General features: G+C 43.3%; 1 protein-coding gene and 1 long non-coding RNA gene across 9 annotated transcripts in view; both read right to left on the reverse strand.

Annotated features, from left to right (window-relative positions):
- The window catches only part of FMNL3 (formin like 3), a 52,497-nt gene extending 51,007 nt beyond the window's left edge, over positions 1–1,490 (reverse strand). For 5 of the 8 annotated variants that reach the window (XM_070621200.1, XM_008522073.2, XM_070621198.1 and 2 more), the window contains exon 1: positions 1,099–1,476. In XM_070621200.1, the coding sequence (XP_070477301.1) occupies positions 1,099–1,224 (126 nt within the window). In that variant the 5' untranslated portion in view covers positions 1,225–1,476. Of the gene's footprint in view, positions 1–1,098 lie in introns of all 8 variants that reach the window. The other 3 variants (XM_070621202.1, XM_070621197.1, XM_070621201.1) reach the window with 2 other exon arrangements.
- A 15,770-nt stretch (positions 1,491–17,260) lies between these two features.
- Positions 17,261–18,710, reverse strand: LOC139083578 (uncharacterized). Its single transcript, XR_011540417.1, has 2 exons — positions 18,419–18,710; positions 17,261–17,413 (listed from the first exon to the last, which is right to left on the reverse strand). It is a non-coding gene; the product is annotated as an uncharacterized lncRNA (long non-coding RNA).
- Positions 18,711–19,922: the final 1,212 nt, after the last annotated feature.

The raw sequence follows: 19,922 nt of genomic DNA on the forward strand, positions 1-19,922 counted from the left end.
CCCTTCAGGCCATCCCATCAATAACAGCAGCCTTAACACTGACTCTTAGAGAGTTCTTTAAGGAACTGGAAACTATTTCCCCAAGTTTCTCAAAGATTTACCTCTGTTAGCAAATGTTCTATCACCTAGTTCACTTTCTTACTCTAAAACTTCATCTTTAGCTCCAACATAATTCTCTGGCTCCATCCCAGCGATACCAGCCCAGATCCTCTCTATCCACAGAGCCACTGACATCAATGTCCAATTCTCACACCAAAGGAGAATCCCAAAGTCAGTTCTAAAAACTCATCTACACAGATCATTTGGGAACCTACAGAAAGACTAAAAAGAAGCACAGGCAAAGAACACAAACCAGTCCCTAGGACTTAACATAAAAAGCGGGGGGAAAAAAGCAGGAGGGATGGTTTGTGTATTGTTTCAATTGGAAAAATACACTAGAGAAATGGTTTATCCACATGTTCAGCCCTTTTAGGCAATTCCACTATAACTTTGCAGGATGCCTGCAGGCTGTTCTGAAAATAAGTACTGTAGAATGGCATCACTCTTTATTCCACCCTCTTCAAGAGCTGCCAGCCCCCTCCCCATTCCCCCTTCTCTCTCCCAAACATCTGGTCCGGGCTAGGAGTGGGACCCACTCCCTGGAAAGCCTCCATGTTAACATGAGAGGCGGTCTCCCCACTTAGAGAACCCTGACTTAAGCTGAGGAGTGGGCCGGCCCTGAGCCTCTGAATTCCCCCGCACCAGCCAGAGGCTTAGGAATGAGAATTCTGGGGACCCGGGGAGACTTGCCGGGGAAATGGGGATAAGTGAGAAGGGCAGCAGAAGGCGGAGAGAGGAAGAAGAAGGCTGGATCCCGGGGCGGTCCCGGCCTGGGGACCCCTCCTCCTAAGTGTCCAGCGGTTGAGGCGTCGGTCGAGAGGACCCCGACCGGGCTGTCGGGGCTGCTCAGGGGTTCCCGGGGAGGCACTGGGGGCCGAGGTCTGTCGGGGTCTCTGAGTAAAGGGGTGAGCGGGACCGGAGAACCCGGGCAAAGTCCCACCTGGGGCGCTGGGACCTGGGGGGCGGCAGGAGGGGGAGGGGACTGGGCTCAGCTCTCACCAGCACCAGGGCGAACCTCTCTTCCAGCTCACAGGGCTCAGGCATCGGCATCTTGCCGGGCGGCGGCAGCAGCGAGACGGAGGGCGGCTCGCCCGGGCCCCCCTCAGCGCTCTCCAGGTTGCCCATCGCGGCGGGGCCCCCTCGGGGGCCTCAGCCCCCCACCTCCACGCCCGGGGGCCTTGGGCTCGGCCTCTGGGATCCGGCTCCTCCCTCAGAGCCCGCTCCCCTAGTCCGGACTCCTCGGCCCAGGCGGGGCGCGGGGGGCTCCTCGGGGTCCCACAGGCGGCGGCGCAGGGGACAGCGGCACGAAACGACCCGCACGGCGGCCACAGCTCTCGCTCACACCCGCCGCCTCGCCGCGCTCGGCGCGCCGCCCCGGCGCTGCCCCTCCCCGCCCCCCGCGCTCTTTCCCTTCCCCCCCCGACCTCGCTTCCTCCCACCCACTCCAGCCCGGACTCCGGCTTCCCCCGCGAGCGCCGACTGCAGCCCGCGCGCCGCGCGCCCCATTCATGCAGGCCCCGCCTTCCGCCAGAGGCCTCCCGGGCGGCCCGCCGCGCCCCCGCCTGCTCCGGATTGACGGCCACGCCTGCCAATCACAGTGCCTCCCGCCCCCCGGCGGCCTCGCGCCTGGCGCTTGGCGCGCCCTGGCGGACCCGGTGGGCATCTAATTACCGTGGCTGCTGAGGGTGTGAGGTGTGCGCTTGGACACCCGGAAAATGGACCTGGCTTCGAGTCACAGCACCCCATTTCCTTTCAGGGAACGACTACTCTCTTGCTCTCAGTCCACGTAGAGCTGAACTTCACCAGCATTCCAGGGGGCCGCATGACCCAGGACTGACCAGTCACCGCATTTTCTTGCTCTACCTTCAGAGACTGTTTTAGGGATTGACGCTTGACCTAGGTCCAGAGTATGACTCATTTCTAAGGCTTTCACTGGAACAATCAGGAAAGAGACACTCTCTTTCCATTAGGGCTGCTGAATTGTTAGAATAAATCTGGAGCTGCTGGTGGTCATCATACCATCACCCATCACACCTCAAGCCTGCTTGAAAATGAAGCCAATTCAGAGGAAAGCAAAGCAACGAGATAGAGACGGAGTTCTAGCAACATGCTGAGAGCCGGAATCCAACCATGTTTGAGATTATCACCTTGACTTTTCATTCGTTTATTCAACAAATATTTACTGAAAAGCTGATTATATGTCAGATACTGTTTTAAGTATTGAAGATACATCTGTGGATGGATGAAAAGGCACACAACTTGCCCTCTTGGAATTTACATTCTGGGTAGGTAAAGAGGTAGACAATAAACTAAATAAGTAAAATGTACAGATGTTAGTGATCAGTGTTAATAAAAATAAATCTGAAAGGGGATAGAGGTGGGAAGGAGGTTAAAATTTTAAATGGGACAATCAGAGAAGCCCTCACTAATAAGATAATATTTGAATAAAGATCTGAAGAAAGTGAAGGAGTAAGCCATGTAGATATCTGGGGGAAGAATGATCCTGACAGAGGGAACAGCAAGTGCATACTATGCCTAATGTGTTAGAGGAACAGCAAGGAGGCCAGTGTGACTAGAATGCAACGGGCAAGGAAGAGAGTAGTAAAAGATGAGGTCAGAAGGGTAACCAGAAGCCACTGTGCAGGGCATTGTAGGCTATTGTAAGGACTTTGGCTTTTCTCTAAGTAGGATAAGTAGCCTTTGGAGGATTTTGAGTGGAGTGACATGACATGATCTAATGCATTTTAAAGGATCATTCTGGCTCTTGCATTGAAAACAACCTGAATAGAGGCATGGGCAGAGAGACAAGTTAGGAGGCTATGACAATAATACAGGTGAGAGATGATGGTTGTTTAGAGCAGAGTAGTAGCTGTACAGGTAAAAGAAATGGTCAGAATCTTGATGGATTTGAAAGTAGAGCCAATACAAATTGCTTGACAGTTTGAATGTCGAGGGTGAATGAAAGATAACTCCAAAGTATTTGACCTGAGCAGCTTGGAGGGTGGAGTTTTCATGAACTGAAATGGAAGAAGATTGTGGGAGGAGTAGATTTGGTGAGAGAGAGCCAGAAAGGGAAGATCAGGAACAGGATTTGGGACTTGTTGAGTTTGATTTGCTGATTGGACATCCAAGTAGAGGTAGCTACTAGGCAATTGGATAGATATGACACTGGAGATCCAGGCTGGCAATATCAATTTGGAACTCATCAGCGTATCTGTGCTGTTTAAATCTGGTAAATTCTACTTTTTTGTAAGTCAGTGTGAGTGGAGTTTCTATTGTTTACAACCAAAAAGAGGAGTCCCTGTCTTTCCAGACCATTGAAACTCTCTCCTGAGAAGCTCAGCCTCTTCCAATCAGTTGGACAAATCAGTCAACTCACATTTTAGCCCTCTTTTCCTTCCCCCCACCCCACCCCAAACACACACTTTCCCAACTGCTGTAGCAGATTCTTCTAGGGCAGAGAAGTTATAACATGACTGCAGACTTCTACTAGACAAAAAATTGAATATTCAAGAGGGTAAATAATTCATTAGTCATTTATTGCAGATGCTCAAAGAACATCTAGTAGAAAGAAGAGACTTGATAAGACAGTAAACAGCAGTGTATTCACCCTTGTGTGGTCTCTTGGTCCCAAATCTTTTATTTTTGGTTTTGCTTGACCACCAGATTTACATACTCTAGGGTCTTCTGGAATCTGCTAGATTACTACTTTCATTGTTAACTTCCTGCTTATCTACCTTTAAAGCTTTCTTACTTTATACAGGATAAAGCCAAAACTGAATCTGATATTCCTTGATCTGTATCATCTTCAAATGCATCTTCAATCTACTTTTCCTATCTTGCTTGGCTTTGGTATTTCATGAACACTTTGCTTCAGCTGGAAAGGTCCGTCTCCAAACAGTAGTTGTGCATTCTTATGTCTTCAGCTTTGCTCCATGTGATAGACAGAAAAATGGCTCCCCAAAGTACCCACATCCTAATCCCTAGAACCTGTGAATATGTTATTTTGCATGGCAAAGGGACTTTGCAGATGTGATTAAGTTAAGGATCTTGAGATAGGAAGATTATCCTGAATTATCTGGGTGGGCCCAATGTAATCACAAGGGTCCTTATAAGAGGGAGACAGAGGGTCAGAATAAGAGAAGATGTGACAGCAGAAGCAGAGGTTGGAGTGATGCAGGGCCACAAGCCAAAGAATGCAGAAGCCTCTAAAAACTGGAAAAGGCAAGGAAGTAGATTGTCCCCTGGAGGCTCTAGAAGGAACACGGTCCTGCTAACACTTGACGTTCAGCCCTGTAAGATCTATTTTCAGACTTCTAACCTCTAGAACTGTAAGATAATAAATCTGTGTTGTTTTAAGTTTGTGGTAATTTGTTAGAGCAGCAATAGGAAATGAAGTCACTTCTCCTGTGTCCCTGATCTGGATTTCTGCTTTCTTCTACATGGCCTATTCAAATCCTACCCAGGCTCAGCATGATTTTTAGTTTTTAACAAAATGCAACAACATTTATTGGATGCCTATCACGTGCAAAGCATCTTGTGGCTAGATACCAGCAGATAAAGAATGTAAGATACAAAGATGACTAAGAGAACCTCCTCAACTTCAAAAGAGCTCCAGTTTGGGGCATGGGAGGTAAGATAGAGCAGAGGTGGAGTATGTTCCAAGTTTGAAGGCACCAGATAGGATCGTTGGTGTTATATTGGTGAGTAGCAGCTTTTAAATCCCATCCTGGAATTCTCCCAGATTTAAATGATCATGACTCTCATTTTCTCTACTTTTCATTTGGAACTTACTTCAACAACATTTACTGATAGTCTATTACATTGCAAGGCACCATGCTAGGTGCAGTGGAGGATACTCAGATACATAACTTGTGGTTCCTCTACTGCCTTTTGTTGTTTAATTTTTTTGTGTATCTCTTGTCTAGACTGTGTGCTTTTTTGTTTGTTTATTTAAGACATATGTATCGAGTACCTCCTTTGTTTCAAGTACAAAGGAAAGCTCAATGATGAATAAAATCTTTCTTTCAGGTGCTCACAATCTAGTAGAAAAGACTCTCAAAATAATGTTTACAAAACAGTTGATAAGTCTTGTAACAGAGGAGTGGACGAAGTGTTGCCGAGAGAACTGAGGAGCGAGCTGTAAAGGAAGGCTTCAGGGAGTAGATGACACTTGAGAAGGATCAATAGATGTGCCAGAAGAAAAAGTGAGACAGTGTGATGAGAAGGTGATGGAAGTAGGGGTGATCAGGAAGGGGAACAGGCATTTCAGGAAGGAGGAACAGTACAGGCAGAAATGGAGAACTGTGAAAGAGCATGGAATTTCTGAGCAACAGTAAGAAGTTCAGTGAGGCTGAAGCATAGGGCATGTGGTGGGAGGATGGGAGACAAAGCTAGAAAGGCAAGTTGAATCAAGTTCAAGAGGAGTCTGCCTCTCAGCTGAGGAGTTTGCCCGTTATGCTGTAGATAGTTTTGTGTCCTGGACAGTTTTTAAGGATGCTCTTTGGAAAGATTCCTTTAGCAGCCTTTGAGAATACAGAAAGGTATGCAGAGATGGTATAGAAAAGATAAGGGCCAGAACCAAATCAAGGCAGGGGGTGATGAGGAGAAATAAAGTTAGGGGGAAGATTACATCAGTCTGCAAGGGCTGCCATAATAAATACCACAGATGGGTTTTTTTTTTTTTTTTTTTTTTTTTTTTTTCAGACTGGGTGTCTTAAACAACAGAAATTTATTTTCTCACAGTCCTGGAGGCTAGAAGTCCGAGATCAAGGTGTCATCAGGGTTGCTCTCTAGTGAGACTTCTCTTCCTGTCTTGTAGATGGCCACCTTCTCACTGTGCCCTCACATGACCTTTCCTCTGTACACATGCAGAGAGAGAGAGGGCTCTACTGTCTCTTCCTCTTCTTATAAGGACAACAGTCCTATCAGATTAGGGCCCCATCTTTATGACCTCCTTTAACTTTAATTACCTCCTTGAAGGCCCTATCACCAAATACAGTCACATTGGGGGTTTGGGCCTCAACATATGAATTTGGGGAGGACACAATTCAGTCTACAACAGATATACCTGAGATAGAATCAAAAAGACTTACTTACTATTAGATAATTGTGAATAATATTTTTACAGTGATTTATCATTTATAATATTTTTCTCACATTCATTATCTGATTTGACCTTTACAACACTGTAAAAGTAAAATATTAGCATTATCCTCATTATACAGATGAGTAAACAGACTAAAAGGAGGTAAATAATATGTCCAAGGGCATATAGCTAGTAAGTGGTGACCGTGACACTGAACCTGCCTTGGACTCAGAATCCCATGCCGTTCTGATTCCCTTGTGAGAAGTGAGGGTGTAAAGGAGACTGAAAAATTGAGGTCAGCTCAAGGATGCCTTACCCTTAGTCTCTAGTGAAGCCCAGAAGCTCTCAGGTCAATTGCTTCCACCTCCTAACTCAAAACACTTTCAACCTCCTGCCTCCACCTGTGCCCTCCCCACCCAAGAAGCTTCTACATTATCCGTAGCCCCCTCCTCTACTGTCTTTAGAAACATACATCTCCTCTTTCCTGGGAAGATGTGTGTGTGTGGTGGGGGGGGAATGTGAACACAGATATTTAAAATTTTTTCTTAATAATTTGCCCTATTACAGATAGAATGTTCTTCCCTTCTTCTTTGCTGACTAATTCCTACTCATCTACTAAAACCAAACTTACAGGTCACCTCTTTCATGACTTCTCTAGGTTTGATTGAAAACATGTCTGTGAGCACATAGCATCACATTATGAATCATCAGATTGTGTAAACTCCTTCAGGGCAGATAGTATCTAGCAATAGCACCCACTTCATGTCTGTTACCTGCTCATTGAACAGATGAGTGACTTCATACATTGTCACATTCTTCCCACACAATAAGAGTCCTTTTATTCTTTATCATTCCTCCCAGATACAATCTATCTGCTTGTATCACTCAGGGTTCTATGCAAGAAACAAAAACCCCTCCCAGTATTGTAAGGACACAAGGACATAGGTGCTTACAAAAATCAATCAGAAAGTCTCAAGAAACCATGAATGACCTCCAGAACATGGTAGACACACTCTACCAGAGAAACTGCTACCTCTGCCACAGTCAGGGAGGGTGGGGTAACTGGAAGTCTCCGGTAATGACCGGAGTTAAGAATAAGTGGCTACAACTGTGATCCAGGGCCCTGGAAGCTATGATCAGAACATTGCTGCTGCTACACTCTGATGCAACTACCTCTCAATATTTGCAATGCTAGAGACATCACTGAATCACTGCTATAGAAATATATCACACCTCCATGACCTTGCTTGCAAGGAGAAATAGCCAAAGTAGCAATACAACAGCCTTTTTCTCACTTCTGCCTTCTAAATCTCACCCAAGTACGTCTGACTGGCTGCAAGGTATTCTTAGAAACATAATCCTTAGTTTTTCAGCCTGTGCAGTATAGGAGAACACGCTGGAAGGAGATGGGAATATATGCTGAGTGCTAATTAACCATATCGACCACTATGCTTGTCTGAAAATCCACCAGATGCCTTATCATCTGCAATGGGGTCTCTTCCTCCTCCTCCAGTGCCCACCCTGATGGCTGGGTTCATCTCTGGTCTTGGTGCCTTTAATCTGCTCCTTCAGGGAACAATTTGCCCTTTTCTGTGACCTGGGTGAGGCAAAATTTCTTAGTTGTAATTCCAAAAGCACAGCCATAAAAGAACATATTGATATATTGGACTTCATCAAAGTTTAAAACTAATGCTCCTTGAAAGGCAATGTTAAGAGAATTAAAAACAAGCCACAAACTAGGAGAAAAGATTAGAAATGACATATCTGACATAGGACTCGTATCCAGAATGTATAAATAGCTCAAAAATCAATAATAAGAAAACAAACAGCCCAATTAAAAAAATAGACAAAAGATTTGAGCAGATCATTCACCAAAGAATATGTATGGATGATAAATAAGCACATGAAGATAGTCAACATCATTAGTCATTAGGGAAATGCAAATTAAAACCACAGTGAGATACTACTACACATCTAAAATTAAAAAGTCTGATCTGAGTGTTGGTGAGAATATGGAGAAACTGGAACTTTTATATACTGCTGGTGGGAGTGTAAAATGGTACAACCACTTTGGAAAATAGTTTGGTAGTTTCTTAAAAAGTTAAACATACACCTACCATATGATCCAGTCATTCTACTCCTAGATATTTACCCCAAAGAAACGGAAAAATGTATGGGCACACAAAGACTTGTATACAAATTTCTTAGGACTTTATTTATAATAGTGAAAAACTGGAAACAATCCCAAAGTTCATCATCAGATGAATAGATAAACAAATTATGGTAATCCCTACAATGGGATACTTCTCAGGAATAAAAAGAAATAAACTATGATACTACGGTGATGGATGAATCTCAACTAATTATGCTGAATAAAAGAGTACATACTTTATGATTCCACTTACATAAAATTTGAGAAAATTCAAACTAATATATAGTGACAGAAAGCAAATAAATTGTTGCCTAGGGATAGGGGAGGGTGAAGGCAGGAAAGATTGCAAAGGAGCATGAGGACGTTTGGGGGGATAATAGATGTGTTCATTATCTTGATTATGATGATGGTTTCATGTCAAAACTCATGAAATTGTATAAATATATGTAGTTTATTATATGTCAGTTACACCTAAATAAAGTTATTAAACAACTAAAGTAAAGCAGAGACATTTAGACTGGGAAAAAAATCCCCACCCTCCTTGTATGTATTCACTTAGGTGATTATTTGATGTCTGTCTTCCCCACTAGAATGATAACTCTGTGAAGGCGGGGGCGGGGGGGCCTATTTGCACAAATGCTTCTCTAATGTTTAACATAGAATCTGGTGCATATTAGGGACTTAGCACATATTTGTTAAAGAAAGAAAAGAGAAAAGAGTCGAGAATAACTCTAAATTTTAACCCTGAGTAAAAGAGAAAATGTGTTACTATTGATAGACATGGAGGAATCAGGAGGAAAGGCAGAGATGGAGCAATCAGAGAAGGTGAAGGAGAGCCAGGTCGTGCTATGCCAGGGAAGCCGAAAGAAGTAGTTTCAAAGAGGAGAAAGATTAGAAAAAGGCCATTTGGGTTTTTGGATTTATCAGTTAGAAGGCATTGGTGCTTCAAATAAAGTGATTTCAGACAGAAGCCAGGTTGTTTTTCCCTCCCCCAATCTTCCCCATACACAAAACACAAAACTTCCCCGGACAGTAAAAGTATCCATTTACTTTGCTCCATCCTCACAAGTTACCCCTCTAGTCCAAGCCCTCATCCTCTCTCACTTGTTCTACCCCAATAGCTTATCTCCTTTCTCAGATGCCACTTTTGTTCTCTTACAATCCATTTGCCACAAATCAGCTAGAATGATTGTTTTAAAACACTCATCAGGTCACGTGCCTAGTTCTTCCATGGAATCTTCTTGTCATTATTTCCCCTCTTTATTCCAATGGTTAGCACCCCTAGTGTGCTCAAGCTGTGAACTCTCAAGCTTTGTCACATTGTCATCTGGAATCAGGAAAGAAAATTGATCAAGGATATTAGTTATATATTTCTGCCTAACAAACTACCCCCAAACTTTGAGGCTTGAAACAAACAAACAAAACACATTTTTTAAATTTTTTAAAAATTTTTTCAGTAAGGAAGATTCGCCCTGAGCTAAAATCTGTTGCCAATCTTCCTCTTTTTTTTTTTTTTTTTCCTTAAGGAAGATGAGTCCTGAGCTAACATCCATGCCAATCTTCCTCTATTTTGTGTATGGGATGCCTCCACAGCATGGCTGGTGAGTGGAGCAGGTGCATGGTGGATCCAAGCCTGAGAACCGAGACCTCCAAAGCAGAGCATGCAGAGCTTTAACCACATGGCCATGGGGCTGGCTCCACAAAAAACGTTTATTATCTTACACAATTTCTAAGTCAGGAATCTGAGAGAGGCTTAGCTGGGTGCTTCTGGCTCAGGGGCTCTCATGAGGTTACAACAAAGCTATTGGCTGGGACCCCATTCATCCGAAGGCTTGGCTTCTTTTAAGATGCCTCACTTACACAGCTATTGTCAGGATGCCTCAGTTCCTTGCTGGTTGTTGGTAAAACACCTCAGTTCCTTACTACCTTGTCTTTCCACTGGCCTGCTTGAGTGTCCTCCTGACACGGCAGTTGGCCGTGAGTGATCCAAGAGAGAGAGCAGAGGAAGCTGTAATACTTTTTCTGACCTAGTCTCCCTGGACTTTATCACTTCCATTTTTTGTGTTTATTAGAGACAATTCATTAAGTTCAGCTCACACTGAAGGGAAGGAGAATTAGGCTCTACCTCTTGAAGAGAGGAGTCTCAAATAATTTGTGGATATTTTAAAACCATCACCATGAGGCAAGGAAAAAAAAGGTGTGTTCAGGGCTGGCCTGGTGGCGCAGCGGTTAAGTGCCCACGTTCTGCTTCGGCAGCCCAGGGTTCACCGGTTTGGATCCCGGGTGCAGACATGGCACCGCTTGGCACACCATGCTGTGGCAGGCGTCCCACATATAAAGTAGAGGAAGATGGGCATGGATGTTAGCTCAGGGCCAGTCTTCCTCAGCGAAAAGAGGAGGATTGGCAGCAGTTAGCTCAGGGCTAATCTTCCTCCAAAAGAAAATGTGTGTTGAAGGCTTAAGGATGAAGAAAAGATTTGGATCATCAGTCGTGAATAGTGATATAGGAGTCGATGCAGCAAGCAATGGTTATATAAGCGTAATGCCTTTTCTACCTGGTCTACATGACAGAGGCAGGATCAAGGAAAGCAGGTGAATGGGCTGGCCAAGTGTTTGGGGCTTGGAAATGATGATAGGATAGAAGAGTGTACACTTTATAGTGCTGGGAGACACTGGAGTATTTGATCTGAAACTCATCTGAAGCTCCACAGTGATATGGAAGGAGCTAATTACTTCCAAGAATGAAGCATATGTGATAGTTCTGAGGGAAACTAACTTAATCTATTTGAGTTGCAGGTTCCTCATCTGTAAAATGGAGTTAATAATGTCTGCATTACCTTCTTCACTGAGTTGTTATGAAGTGAAATAATAGATGGAAAGTTACTTTGAAAAGAACAAAGCATTCTTCTAATACTCTTGTTATTTTTATCACTGCACTCTGAAAAGTTAAAAAGGTCTGAGTTGATATTAAAAAATATTGCAAGCTCTATTTTTTAGTTTTTTTCTTTTTTCTCTCCTGCCAGTCTTTAGTAATAATAGCCCGTAATACTGGGACTGGAAAAGGAAAGTTCACTGTTCTTCACTCCTGTCCTTCAGATGTCAATGGATATGCAAATGAGATTTGGGAAGTGAAAAGGCTCCTCTTGAATCTTAAACAGAACCGTAAATACTCACACACATTTATAGGTGATGGTGTGGATTTTAATGTGTTTCCTTCTTGTCAGCTACTTGTTCTCATAACCACTGGGTAGGACAAGGTTAGTGCGTTTGAGATCAGAAGGAGGGATTGGAGTTATAAAAATAGACGAGGAAAGGTGTGAGATACAGAAGAAATTACCTCAGGGAAGCCGTCTTTATCCCCATTTGTTGGGGAACCACGCTGCCTTCCCTAGGGTTATGTTTAGACCAGGGCCCCAAGTCATTTTTGAGTTGCCCCCTACTTGTTCTCCTCTCTGTCCTTGCCCTAGGCTGAGGAATTCGGCCTGCTTTTTGTCTCCTCTTTAACTCTGCCAAGTCCTCCTCCCTAACTTCTGGAATGCAGGATCTGTTGCTGTCTTCCCACCTTCCTCCTCACCATTCTCTTACTATCTCCTAGCCCTTAAAGTCAAGAACAACTGCCATTTTCTTTCAAAGGTTTTATTAAAAAAAAAAAATCAACTTTACAAAATTACATGAACACAGCATGCCAATTTCACAATGAGAGGCAGTACAGCTTAATAATTAAGAGTATGGGCTTGAGAATGAGGCACCAAGAGCTCAAATTCAAGCTCCATGACCTGGGGCAAACTGTTTGAGCTTTAGTTTCCTCATCTGAAATGTAATAATCGTTCCTGCCTCCCAGGGTGATTGCAAGGATTAAATTAGTTAATATGCATAAAGCATCTTAAACACTGTCTAGCGTATAAGAAGCAGTACATAATACATGTTAGCTAGTATTATTATAGAAAGAAAAGTAGAAAGAAGAAAATTAAAACAATCTATACTCACAAGGGCTTTACTTCTGCTCACTAATGAGAAATAAATGATAACACATTACAAATATGAAGAATTTACAAAGTTTAAGAGATCTTCCTAAGGTCTTTTAGTTTTCCTTCTTGGCCATTAGTTGCATCTACACTCTTTGAAATAATTGGAAACCCAACAGAATTTTCCTTCAAATTTCTTTCTTTTTTTTTTTTTAAGATTTTACTTTTTCCTTTTTCTCCCCAAAGGCCCCCCGTGCATAGTTGTGTATTTTTAGTTGTGGGTCCTTCTAGTTGTGGAATGTGGGATGCCGCCTCAGCATGGCTTGATGAACGGTGCCATGTCTGCGCCCAGGATTTGAACCAGCGAAACCCTGGACCGCCACAGCAGAGCACGCAAACTTAACCATGCAGCCAAGGGGCCGGCCTGCAAATTCATTTCTGTAGGAGGAGATCACTTACCTTTCTCTTCTGCCATCTTCCCTGCCTAGGTCTTCCCCCTACGACCTCCACTCTGTCCCAGGTTTATGGCTGGGACATATCCTGGCTTGCCTGCCCTGATTTTAGCACTGAAAGTCCTACATCCTGGGAAATCCCTCAGACTCAGGTAAATGGATGATTGGTCACCCTATATGTGGTTCCCTAACTTTAGGTTGGACGTATATACACTGAGGATTTCCAGAGTGGACTGGATGATAGCTATTTCCCTGGCCCTCTGTCTTATGTAGGAACAGTCTCCTTGAGCCATTTCCTAAGAATATTTCTAAGCTGTCTGAAAACCAAGTTCCAGGCTCACCTGGAAGGTGACTTATATATAATCTAGCTTGGCATCAGCAGGTAGAATAGGAACCTAAGGGTAGACAGTAATGCGGACAAACAAAGAAGCAAGGCGGGAAAAGACATAGTTCAATTTAGGAATCTTGTGAGTTTACATTTCACAACATTGTCAAAGGATCCGAGTACAGTGCCTCTCACATGGTAGGCACTCCAAACGTGGCAGCCATGATTGGGTGCCTTCATCACATTCTGGGACATTCCTCTTTGTTTTTCCCCTTTCTTTCTGTTTTCCCCCATCAAGCAGTTAGTTAGTTGGCTTTATGTTTCTTGCCTCGGGGGAAAATATGGCAAGCAGGATAGGATCGGTGAACAAATAATTCCTACCAAGCATTTTGCTTCCTTGGCAAAGGGCATGGGCATAGTGTCAGCCAGATACGAAAGGAGAAGGACAGTCACCAAACTAAGAGTTTCCCTTCCCTGGACTAGAGACAGGAGAGGAGAGAGGGGAAAGATCTGCAGAGTCCTGAGAGCAGAGAATTTCTAGGCCAGATAAACTCAAATATTTTCAGGGCCAGGAGGATAATATGAATGGGGGAAGCAGGCAGGGTTTGCAAAAAATATTTGTTTATAAGCAAACTCTGCCTGCTTCACCCACTCCTATTCTTTCTTTTTTTTGAGGAAGACTAGCCCTGAGCTAACTGCTGCCAATCCTCCTCTTTTCGCTAAGGAACACCGGCCCTGAGCTAACATCCATGCCCATCTTCCTCTGCTTTATATGTAGGATGCCTACCACAGCATGGTGTGCCAAGTGGTGCCATGTCCGCACCCGGGATCGGGGCCAGCAAACCCCGGGCCCGAAGTGGAATGTGTGCACTTAACTACTGCGCCACCGGGCTGGCCCCCACCCACTCCTATTCTATCTTCCTAATTTGGATTTCATCGACACAGACCCACTCAAAACCAATACACTTAAAACATAACTAAAACAAATAGGAATTTTTGAAATATTTAAAATTTTATTTTGTTTCAACTTGAAGAGTTTGGGGGGTGGGTCGCGGTGAGAAAAGCACAGAGAATAATAATAAATGTCCCAAGTGCCCATTGCTCAGAATTAGTGAATGTTAAGATTTCAAAATTTTTGTTTCAGATCATTTTTCATAAAAATAGGACATTATAAATGCGTTGAAGTTTCCTTTCCCTAATCTGATTCACTTCCCATCCTCCCCAGAGGCACCAATTATCATGAATCTAATGTTTATACAGTCCAAGTTTTTTAAAACTTTTGCTATGTATATATTAATAAACAATGTATAGTATTGTTCTGGGTGTTATTTTGTATTTATATCACTTGCACTATAGTGCATGTAACATTACGTAATTTGTTTTTATCCACATTGTGTTCAAGATGTGTACATGTTGATGCATATAAATCTAATACATTTGTTGTAGCAGCCGTATGGTTTTTTATTGTATAAATCTGTTTCTCAACCTTGCTTTTATTATCTCGTCTAAGGAGAAAATTTATTAAAGTTATTAAATGAATCAAATTTAATTTTAATTTCCCCCAACAAGAGAAATTAAATACTAAGGAATAAGACTTTTGTTGGATAATATTGAGCTTTGGAGGGTTATTATCACATACTACATCTGAGATTTTTGGCACCCCCCCCCCCCAAGAACCAATTTTCACCCCTTTTGGGGTGATATCACCCTGGTTGACAATTCATGGTATAAATATACCATGTTTCTAATTTTTTGTTATTACAAAAAATGCTGCAGTGAATAGGCTTAGGTATTTATCTTTTTTTTAAGTTTTAGTTTTTGAGGAAGATCAGCCCTGAGCTGACATCTGCTGCCAATTCTCCTTTTTTTGCTGAGGAAGTTTGGCCCTGGGCTAACATCCATGCCCATCTTCCTCTTTTTTTTTTTTTTTTTTTTTTTGAGGAAGATTAGCCCTGAGCTAACTGCTGCCAATCCTCCCCTTTTTGCTGAGGAAGACTAGCCCTGAGCTAACATCCATGCCCATCTTCCTCTACTTTATATGTGGGATGCCTACCACAGCAGGGCTTGCCAAGCGGCACCACGTCCACTGCCGGGATCTGAACCAGTGAACCCTGGGCCACTGAAGTGGAACGTTCAAACTTAACAGCTGTACCACAGGGCTGGCCCCCATCTTCCTCTATTTTGTATGTGGGACGTCTGCCACAGCATGCCTTGACGAGTGGTGTGTAGGTCCGCACCTGGGATCCAAACTGGCGAACCCTGGGCCGCTGAAGCAGAACGTGCAAACTTAACTGCTGTGCCACCCAGCTGGCTCCCTCTATCTTTATTTATATGCATTAAAATATATACCTAGAAGTTATGAGGTATGTTCATTTCAGCTTTGCTAGATCTTGTTAAATTGCTCTGCCAAAATGTTTATGCTAATTTTCCATTTATATAGAAAATTATATTATATAGTGCTGGGACACACTGTACTATATGGTTTCCTGTTTCTCTACTTCCTCACCAATACCAGAGTCGTCAGACCATTTTTTTTTTTTAAAAGATTTTATTTTTCCTTTTCCTCCCCAAAGCCCCCTGGTACATAGTTGTATATTTTCAGTTGTGAGTCCTTTTAGTTGTGGTATGTGGGATGCCGCCTCAGCATGGCTTGGTGAGCAGTGCCATGTCCGCACCGCACCCAGGATTTGAACCAGTGAAACCCTGGGCCGCCAAAGTGGAGCGCACAAACTTAACCACTTGGCCATGGGGCCAGCCCCTTGGAGTTGTCAGACTTTTTGATTTTCCAATCTTGTGTGAAATGGTATACCATTGTTTCAGTTTGCATTTTTCTTATTACTAGTGAGAATGAACATATTTTCATGTGATTATTGGTCATCTGGGTTTTCTCTTTGGTGAATTGCCTGTTTATACCCTTTGCCCATTTTTTTTTTTTTTAAGATTTTATTTTTTTTCCTTTTTCTCCCCAAAGCCCCCCGGTACATAGTTGTATGTTCTTTGTTGTGGGTCCTTCTAGTTGTGGCATGTGGGACGCTGCCTCAGCATGGCTTGATGAGCAGTGCCATGTCCACGCCCAGGATTCGAACCAACAAAACACTGGGCCACCTGCAGCAGAGCGCGCAAACTTAACCACTCGGCCACGGGGCCAGCCCCTACCCTTTGCCCATTTTTATGTTTGTTTTGGTCTTCTTGTTGATTTGTAGAAAGAACACTGTTTCAGTTATCTATGCCACCCTGAACTTGATGGCATAAAACAACAACCATTTTATTAAGCCCATAGATTCTGTGAGACGGGAATTTGGACAAGGCACAGGAAGGTATCAGATGGGAAGACTTGAATTGCTAGAATCACCTGGAGGCTGGAATCATCTGGACATGTGTAGCATCTGGGCTAGGATGACTCAGAAGTTGAATTCGGTTGGGACTATTGACAAGAGCACCTACACATGACCTCTTTAACTAGCTTAGACTCTTGTAAGCTGACGGCCTGGTTCTCTAAGAGGGAGTGCCTCCAAAGAGTGTTCAAGAGCAAGTTCTCCAAGAGAAACAGTCAGAAGCTGCATGGCTTTTTATGATCTAGACTCGGAAGTCTTCAAGAGAAATGAAAACATATGTCCACACAAAAATTTGTACATGAATGTTCACAGCAATGCTATTCATAATAACCAAACAACGGAAACAACCCAAATGTCAATGGATGAAAGGACAAACAAAATATGGTATATCCATACTACAGAATATATCTCAGCCATAAAGAGGAATGAAGAACTGATACATGCAACAACATGGATGAACCTTAAATATATTATACTAAGTTAAAGAAGTTAACACAAAAGGCCACATATCGTATGATTCTATTACATGAAATGTCCAGAATAGGCAAATTCGTAGAGACAGAAAGTACATTAGTGGTTGCCAGCATTGGGGAGGGAGGGCAGGGAATGGGCAATGACTGCTAATGGGTACTGGGTTTCTTTTTGAGGTAATGAAAATGTTCTGGAATTAGATAGTGGTGATGGTTGTACAACCTTGTGAATATAGTGGAAAAAAAACCCAGTAAATTGTGTAGCTTAAAGGGTGAATTTTATGTTATGTGCATTAAATCTCATTTTAAAAATGTATTACAAAACTTACGAGCCTATGTGAGGTATAATGATTCATCAATGAAGACTTAGAATAATGGGTAGAGAAGAGATATCAGTTTATTGTACATATCACAGCATGTGATGATTCTTCAGTGTCCAGGTACTATGTCTTCTTGTTCAGGCTCAGAAATCATGTTCTTCATGTTCTTTATTGTTAAACATGCAATCCTGGCTAATTTCATATCTCCTACCAGGGGAAAAGACAGTAACACTGTTAATACAATGCCATGGCTCTTTGGAAACTATTTATATTGAAACAATATAGATATTCTTGTCTTTGTAGTTCCTTTGTACTATTTATTTACTCCTGGTTATATCATTATTCACGACATGACATCATTCATCATGTCGCCCATGACGCTCTCAAAAAATTATTATTATTATTTTTTTTAAAGATTGGCACATGAGCTAACAACTGTGGCCAATCTTTTTTTTTTTTTCTGCTTTATCTCCCCAAATCCCCCCTAGTACATAGTTGTATATCTTAGTTGCAGGTCCTTCTAGTTGTGGCATATGGGATGCCGCCTCAACGTGGCCTGAGGAGCGGTGCCATGTGCACGCCCAGGATCCAAACCCTGGGACGCCGCAGCGGAGTGCGGGAACTTAACCACTTGGCCACGGGGCTGGCCCCTCAAAAAATTATTACTGTGCTGTTGATGATAACCACAAATGCAAGTCTTACCCAGAGTATGCAAGAAAATTTAAACAATAATTAGTTTTATGGTCATGTTAAATTTTCATTCAGAATTTTATGCGATAAACATAGAACAACACCTCTTCCCACCATGTCTTGTCTTGTACTCTTTAAACTATGATCACAGCATTCCCAGACTGTGATCTCTTTCAACGTTGATCACACCCCTACCTTCCATACACCACCACAACAGGGAATATATGTGAGGGGTCCACGAGTGGAGCAAGAGGAGTGGTGCCATTTGTGCATGCCTCATTTGGTATGACTTAAGACTGACATGAGAGACAGTATTGTATTACCATATCATTCAGAGGCAAAAAAGGACATCAGTTGGAAAGGTCCTGTTGGCACTGTGGAGCAAGTCTCAAAAGCACCCAGAAATGACTGCCTGACATATGTCCCAGAGTCTTTGGAGGGGATAGAATGACCCTGAGTGCCAGTGTGTGTGTGTGTGGGGGGGGTGTGTGTGTGATGATGTACAGGATAAAAGATACCTACTGCCACTCTGTTGTCCTCTGGTGCTATGGACCACAGGCAGCTCCACATCAGAATACTGATGGGAGAGGATCAACACAGGGACCCATACACACAACTCAAGCCTAAGGGTTGGTGGAGAATGGTTGGTAGCCCAGAGGCCTGAACTCATCTTCAGTCTGACCCCAATTAGGCATGTCACCACCATCCTGGAGACCCAATCTCATGCATTTCCACAGAAGAAATATTGTGCTGGCTAGCAAGAGTGATCAGCTCACAAGCATGCCTTCTTGGAATTGAAATGAGGTCATAGAGCATTGGAATGACCCCAGAGGCACGTGTTCCAGAGGTCCTCAGGTATCCTGGGATTGGAGAATGTCATGAAGGGGAGAAACTGGGACCAGGGATCATGAAGGGCCTGGTTTGGACTGAGCCTTAATGGCTCTACTGGACCTGGCTAGTCCTAGGCAATGAGGAAGATAGAAAATTTCTGGGAAGGCCCTTCAAAGCATGGGACCCTCTGGGGCACAGGACCCAAGACAGGGGCCTGGGAATAAGCATGTTATTATAAGGAAGTGATTGCTATGTGACTTACGAGGATAAGTCATAAAAAGAGCCTTTGTCTAGCTCTCTCTATCACTGGGATTGCTCCCTCTGGGAGAAGCCAGTCCTCATGCTGCAAGGACGTTCAAATAGCTGCATGGAGGAGTCCACACAGCGAAGACGTAAGGCTTCGACAGCCAGCACTAATTTGTCCTCTATATGAGTGAGCCACCTTAGAAGTAATTCCTCTAGCCCCAGTCAAACCTCTGGATGACTGAAGCCCCTGCTGACATGTGACTGCAATCTCATGAGAGACCCTGAGCCAGAAATAGAATGAATAATCTAGGTCATCAAGAATGAATAACATATGTCAACATTATGCAGGTAAAACTCTTGGCAACCTATTGCTCCAGGTGGAGAATGCAATATTAACTTGACAAAAGGTCTCTTGTTCCTTAAGTATGGCACGGCAATAGAGCTGCTGAGCCTGAAAGGGCCACACTAGTACAAAGGTAAAAACCTCTGCAGTAACCCTGTGGAACCAGATAGGCCCTGTCCCCAAGCACTTGTAGCCCCAGAAATGTGACAGAATTTAGAGCGGGGAGGGGAGTGGACCCCCAAGGAAGACTGACAATGCATTTTCTCCCACTCTGGAGGAATGAGGTTCAGAGTAAATATTAGGTTGCACCACAGAAAAAAAAAAACCCTATATTTATTGCATACCTGAGTTCATGTACCGAGAATCATACCCTACACATTTGAATTCTTTATTGAAAAGATAGCTGTTTATCCTTCTAAAAAGTGATTTCCTAAATCCTGGATTCTGATCAAATCTCCACTGATCAAATGCTTAATCTAATTTTCTTCCCTTATTTTGCCAGAGCAGTTTCTGTCCATGGGCCTTTTTCCTCATCTCTAAAATGAGGGGCGGGAGTGGGGTGAGGCAGGTGGAATCTAAGTTTTGTGCAGCCTGAAACATCTACAA

This window comes from Equus przewalskii, chromosome 5 (genome assembly GCF_037783145.1).
Source record: "Equus przewalskii isolate Varuska chromosome 5, EquPr2, whole genome shotgun sequence".
Lineage (NCBI taxonomy): Eukaryota > Metazoa > Chordata > Mammalia > Perissodactyla > Equidae > Equus > Equus przewalskii.